The sequence below is a fragment of the Sus scrofa genome, chromosome 18 (assembly GCF_000003025.6).
Source record: "Sus scrofa isolate TJ Tabasco breed Duroc chromosome 18, Sscrofa11.1, whole genome shotgun sequence".
NCBI lineage: Eukaryota > Metazoa > Chordata > Mammalia > Artiodactyla > Suidae > Sus > Sus scrofa.
This window is the reverse complement of record NC_010460.4, coordinates 51,357,143-51,363,841: the sequence shown is the minus strand read 5'-3', so window position 1 is coordinate 51,363,841 and position 6,699 is coordinate 51,357,143. Positions and strand designations below refer to the sequence as shown.

The window sequence follows — 6,699 nt, the reverse complement described above, 5'->3', positions numbered from 1 at the left end:
GAGAAGCCTGAAGCCCTGCTTATATTTCTGCCTTTTCAGTTACTGCTTGGAATCACCAAATGCCTCGTGGGATGGTGGTGCCATTCTGGCTGCCCTTCTTTCCAGGATTTTAGTCATCCAAGTTGTTGCTGCTTTTGAAGCTCTCTTCTGCTTCGAGCAGAGGATTGTTTGTTTTCATAATTTACCCATTTTTTTCTCAGTAAGAGAGGTGATCACAAGTAGACTAGCTCAGCATTACCAGAAGCAAACCTCTTATTGGCACGCTTTGAGCAGAGCAGTGAGGTGATCTGATTTAGATTTTTATTTATTTATTCATTTATTTATTTATTTATTTTGTCTTTTTGCTATTTCTTGGGCCGCTCCCGAGGCATATGGAGGTTCCCAGGCTAGGGGTCTAATCGGAGCTGCAGCCACGGGCCTACGCCAGAGCCACAGCAACGCGGGATCCGAGCTGCATCTGCAACCTACACCACAGCTCACGGCAACGCCGGATCGTTAACCCACTGAGCAAGGGCAGGGACCGAACCCGAAACCTCATGGTTCCTAGTCGGATTCGTTAACCACTGCGCCACGACAGGAACTCCTGATTTAGATTTTTAAAAGGTCATTCTGATTGCCTTGAAACTAAACTATATGGAACTGGGGAGGAGGAAGTATGGAAGCAGGTAATCCAGTTAACAAGCTCTCACAATAATCCAGACGAGAGGTAATGCTAATTGCAGTAATGTGGAAATGGAAAGATGTGATCTGATGTATTTTGAATGTATTTCAAAATATATTCTGGATGTATTTTGAAGGCAAAGGCAAGAGGAATTACTAACAAGTTGAATGAGGGGTATGAGAGAAACAAGGTTTTTGGCCTGAATCTCTGGAAGGATGGAGCTGCTGTTTACCGAGGAAGGGAAACTGGCTGGGGAAACAGCGCATTTGCGAAGGACGATCAGGAGCTGCCTTTTGCTTGTTAAGTCTGAGATTCTAATTTGCCATCTAACTGGTGATGCTAGGTGTATACTTGAATACATGAGTCTGAAGTTCAGAGAATGGTTGGAAGCTGGAGCTACAAATTTTGTAGTCATGAGCATACGGTTGTAATTAAAGCCACAAGACCGGAAAAGAGCACCTTGGAAGTTAAATATAGAAGACCACAGTCAGTATAATAGCGCCTATTTCATGGGACTCGTGTAAGGGCTTAAAATATTTACTCAACTCTTGCCTCTTCATGCTCCTCCTCAACTTAAGCAGGAGCCCGCTGCCCGGGGCTACTTCCACGCAGCCCTGCTTCCAGCAGCCCTGATCTGAGTGGTAGTCCTCACTCTACCAAGGTAAGGCGGGGTGAAGCTCTGGCAGGCAGCTCTTTGCCTTGCATTCACCTGATCTGAACTAAGATGATCCGCAGGTGCGTGACCGGCTGACGCAGCGGGTCCTCCAGCCAGAAGGGTGGTGCTGTTGGTCGCCTCTAGACTGCGGCGTCCGGCGCGAGGCCCCTCGCCAGGCGCCAGGCTGCACCTTCTCCCCCTCGGCTGCAGAGGGCGCGCGTAAGGCACATGGCGCTCTGGACCGCCCTCGGGGGCGGGGGCGGGGCCGGATGCGGGGGCGGGGCCGGGCGCGGGGCGGGGCCGGGCGCCGGCGGGGCCGGACCGCGGGGAGCCGGCCCTCCCAGTCCGAGCGCGGCGCGGAGGAGAGCGGTTGCTTCTCTCCGACCGGCTGGAGGCTGCTGGAGGCGGGGCCGTTACCCGCCGGCAGCTCGGAGCGAGCCGGGCGGCCAGAAAGCCGGCGCGCCCGAGCGCCATGATTCCTCTGGAGAAGCCGGGCAGCGGCGACTCCTCCCCGGCCGCCGCCTCCGGCTCGGGCCGGGCCAGCCGGGGACCGAGCACGCCGCGCCGGCCGCCGCCGCCGGCCCGCGGGCTGCTGACGGAGATCCGCACCGCCGTGCGCACCGAGCCCTTCCAGGACAGCTACAGCCTGAGCCCGGGCCGGGAGCTGGGCAGGTGAGGCCGGGCGGCCGCGCGGGCGGGGCGCAGATGAGAGCGGGAGGCCGGCGGGCGCGGCGGGACCGGGCGCCGACCTGAGTGCGGGCGGCGATTAGGCGGCGGGGCCCCCCGCCCCGGCCGCCCGGCCGCCCGGCCGCGCGTCGCCGGAGTGCGCTGTGCACTTGGTAGCGGCCCGAGAAAGGCTCCCACGCGGGTCGCCGAGAACCTCCCAGCCTCTGCTCGGGGCCTTCCAGCCTCTGCGGTCCTTTGTGCGGTTAACCGAACGAGACGGCGTGGGAACCGCGCTGCGCGCCTCTGCCCGCGGCGTCGGAGCCGAGGGGTAGCGTCAGCTCTGGTTTCGCCCTGCAGCTCTTGTGGGTTCCGGCTGCTCCCTCTGTGGCTGCGGCAGAGAAGATGAAACCGAGCGTGACAGCTTCCTCTGCACCAGCGCTGGGTGCACTTCTGTCTGCCGCCTTCTGCTGACTTGGTTTTCGGTTCCGTGGGGCTCTTCTGTTCTCGTTCTGAAACATTTAGGTCCCTGCCCCTTAAGTCCAGATGGGCTTCCCTCCTAAGCTCTGGGCTCTGGTCTGAATTTTCCCGCGGTCAGCCGGCCCCTGGCCTTCTCTTCTCCACCCGACTCTTGTAAGGGCGTAGGGGTGGGGGCTTACAACTTGGCCTGTTTCTAAAATTGCAAAAGGTGAAGGCTGTTTGAATCCTCTACATCTGGGACGTTGAAGAGGGATGATTAGAGTCATGGGGGCTTGGGGACTGACCCCCCTTTTTCCTTGAGGACAATTTGGAGAAGTTATCAAAAGCCCTGGCTTTGGAGTCAGACCCGAGCTCCGAGTCCCCCTCTGCTGTTGCGCGTTTCTCATCCGTAAAATCCGCATCGTGACAGCACCTCTCTCACCGGGGTGTTGTTAAGATGCGGAGTCTGTCAAGTGCAAGCCCCAGGGCCTGGCACATGGCATTTGGTAAGTGTTAGCAGCTGTTGCAGGTGTTTGTCATGGTTGCAGCATCGCACCATGGTGTAGTGGGCAAAGGGCCTGGCAGTTATGACAGCCTCCTTCTGGGGTCTTAGAAAAACAGGGTCCATAATATCCGCTACAATGTTAAAAAAAATAATAATAATAATAAAAGTGCCTTACAAGCATGAAGGTAACTTTTAGAAATAGTTTTGGCAGCGATACCTACCCCAGAAGTATCTTATTTATTCCAAATGTTAAAAGGACACATATTTTTCAGGGATAAGATTTTCTTCACTCTCCTGGGCACCAATTAACTGGATCTGCACAAACTGTAGGTGTGACAAAAGATGACATGGACAGCTACGGACTCATCTAGGTTTTCTAATTGGTCAGAATTCCAGACATTCTAAAGGAACCCTGATTTCTTGAAGGAAAACTAGGACTTTCCATTGTTTGAGTTGTCTGACTTCATACCAGAAAACAAAAACGTCTTACAAAACTGAAATGTCTTCAGGTGGCGAGCACCATCTTGAAGACTTTGTAATAACTGACTTAATGGGAAAAAAATTGCTTCGTACTCTACCAGCTGTTGTGATAATTCCTGCAGGAATGAATTGTTTCAGCCTATATTATACAGTTAGCTTGCCTATGAAGTGTTTGTTTTAATGGTATGACATCTTCTACATACCTTTTCTTATATAAGTTTCTTTACAAAAATAATAACTCAGGGGAACATGAAATTAGATACTTAAATCAAGAGCCCAAAACCAAAAAAGGAAATGAATGTTAACTTTTTTTTTTTTTTTTTGGCCGCACTTGCGCCATGTGGAGGTTCCTGGGCCAGGGATTGAACCCAGCTGTAGGAGCAACACTAGGTCCTTAACCCACTGTGCCACAAGGGGACTTCCGTCTTTTGGGTTCCCCTTTTCTTCACGGAGAAGCGTAACGCAGTGGTTAAGAACGATGACTTTGGAGTCAGACAGTCTGTGATTGAGTCTTGGCTTTTTACTTACTGGTTATGTGTACGTAAGTAAGTTACCTAACCATTGATTGCCTCATAGCATTGTTGAAAGAATTAAATAAATTAAAACACGTCTCTAGCATAAAGGCAGTATTTAGCTTAGGGGGTGCACTCAAAAAATGTAATTCATTGTATAGCCAGTGAATGGTATTTTGCATGTAACCAACAGGCAAAAACAAGAAAACCTGCACCACCTCCCAGTGTGCTTCTAGCTCATGCAAAAGTAATAACACCTCATTGCAAAAGACATGGGAACTGTTTAGAAGTCTCGGGAAGTAAAAGTTCTGCTTTGTGTTGTAAGCAGTCTTTCAGGTTTATAAATTTTGCCTGTATATTGTAGTTTTGACATAATGAAATGTGTTTATGTGTAATCCTTTCTGTAGTAAGAAAAAGTTGCTTCGTTTTCCAGCTGTTAACTGGTTGCATTTCTTTTTTCTTTTTTTTTTTTTGCTTTTTAGGGCCACACCCTCGGCATATGGAAGTTTCAGGCTAAGGGTCGAATCCGAGCTACAGCTGCCGGCCCACACCACAGCCACAGCCACGCTGGATTCCCCACCCACTGAGCAAAGCCAGGGATCAAACCTGCATCCTCATGGATGCTAGTCAGATTCATCTCCACTGCACCACAATGGGAACTCCCTGGCTGCATTTCTGATACAACGCGTTGACGTCATGCTGGTACATAACTGAAGAATTACTCATGTTCTATTTTAGTGATAAGGTATGAAAAACAGGAGATGTATTCATTTCGTTCTGTGGCCCTTCATTTAGTTGAAAACGTTAAGAGCAAAGAAAGAGAACATGTCGAGGTGTGAAGAACTAATTGTTCCAACACAGGAGCCTCCTTCCTTCAGGACTTCCCACTATGTTATCGTAGTAAAATGGAAAGCTCTCAGTGCAGTGGCTGTTTGGAGAAAACATTTTAAACGGTCAATATTGATTCCATAGTAATGAGAGGATGCGATGTTGATTATTTTAAAAAACGTCTCCATTCACGTCTCCAGCAGAGTCCATACCAACCTAAAATGTGGGTAAATACATGGTGTGAAATTTTCTTTTACTGCTTGAAGCTTGGCTTGTTATTCCTGAGGCTTGTTACCTTTCTTTGAGTCAGGATATGTGCCGACGTAAACCACACTACCGATTCAGCGTGCAGGAGACATGACCTTGGGTTCTGGGAATTTTTCAAAGTGTAGCCTTCCCATGAGTTTTGTTGGTAGTGCAGGGACAGAAGAATGTTTCTAGAATTTTTTATTTATTTTTTTCATTTTTTTGGTCTTTCGAGGGCTATACCTGCAGCATATGGAGGTTCCCAGCCTAGGGGTTGAATCAGAGCTGCAGCCCCCGGCCTACACCACAGCCACAGCAACCTGAGATCTGAGCCACATCTGTGACCTACACCACAGCTCACAGCAATGCAGAATCCTTAACCCATTGAGTGAAGCCAGGGATGAACCTGAGTCCCCATGGATGCTAGTCAGATTTGTTAACCACTGAGCCAAGTCAAGAACTCCTAGAATTTTTTTTTTTTTTTTTTCTTAATGGCCACACCCAAGGCATATGGAAGTTCCTGGGTCAGGGATTGAATCTGAGCTGCAGCTGCAACCCAGTCTACTGCTATTGGATTCTTAACCCACTGCATCACAGCAGGAACTCCTAGAATTTTCTTCTTAGGGTCTCACCTGCAGCGTAGGGAAGTACCCAGGCTAGGGGTCAAATTGGAGCTGCAGCTGCTGGCCTCTCCCTCAGCTTAAGGCAGCACCTGATCCGTAACCCACTGAGTGAGGCCCGGGATCAAACCCGCATCCTCCTATGCTATGTCTGTCGGGTTCTTAACCTGCTGAACCACAGTAGGAACGCCTAGAAATTTTAAATTGTACTAATTTCACATCAAACGATTTGCCTAGTCCTCCACTGGAACATTTTTGTATATATATATTTATCAATTTTAAAGATTTCTAAAGCCAAAAAAAATCTTTTGTCTCTTATTACATACTCGTAGTTGAATTTTCCCATGGGGAAAAAAGTTATGAGTTCTCTGCTGGAGCGGATGCTTCATAAATGTACGCAGGCTTTACCGTTTTACAAGCACTTCCTGTGTGTTATCTCATTTAATTCTCCTGACAAGCATGTTGGGAAAGCCCCATTTTTCGGATGAGAAAATTGAGACCCAGACGAGGTCTTGTGAGGGACAGCTGAGCTGAGACGCTCGGTCACTTCCATGATGCCCCAGATGTGTCTCAAGACTGATGTGTGTACAGTCTGTCTCGTGTTTGTGAGGCCGTGTTAACGAGTTCCAGGTTGGAACACACCCTCCCCAGCTGTGTCCCCCACCTGAGTCCTCGAGCGCTTTCATCAACAGCAATTGATGAGAGGCCAGCGGAGAATTGCAGGCGAGGCTTTCTTGGGGCTCCTGCTGCAGCTTGGGGGCGGGGAAGCCCTCACAGGGGCCCTTGCCCTCCCGCCAGGGCAGGCTGCTTCCTTAAACGGGGGCAGGTGGAGCCGATGGGGGGTGGCGCCAAAGTAGTGGCTTGAAAGGTCGGCCCCCTCCCCTGGTGAGGCTGTGTGCAGGGGTCACGTGGAGTCCGCTGCTTTTTCTCCTGGCACCTCAGCGGGGGCCATTGGTCCGTGCCCTCCTTGCGTCTTATTGTTCACAACTGCCCCCGCCTGCAGGACAGTCAGGTTTGCAGTCTCTCGTGGTTTCTTTGTATTCTGTTGCTCAAGGAGATGTCTGTGCAGG

The 6,699-nt window shown here is 50.3% G+C and overlaps 1 protein-coding gene across 1 annotated transcript in view; it reads left to right on the top strand.

Moving 5' to 3' along the window:
- Nucleotides 1,661–6,699, top strand: part of STK17A (serine/threonine kinase 17a) — a 36,744-nt gene continuing 31,705 nt past the window's right edge. The window contains exon 1 of the mRNA XM_021078536.1: nt 1,661–1,988. Coding sequence (XP_020934195.1) covers nt 1,789–1,988 — 200 coding nt within the window. The 5' untranslated portion in view covers nt 1,661–1,788. The remainder of the gene's footprint in view (nt 1,989–6,699) is intronic.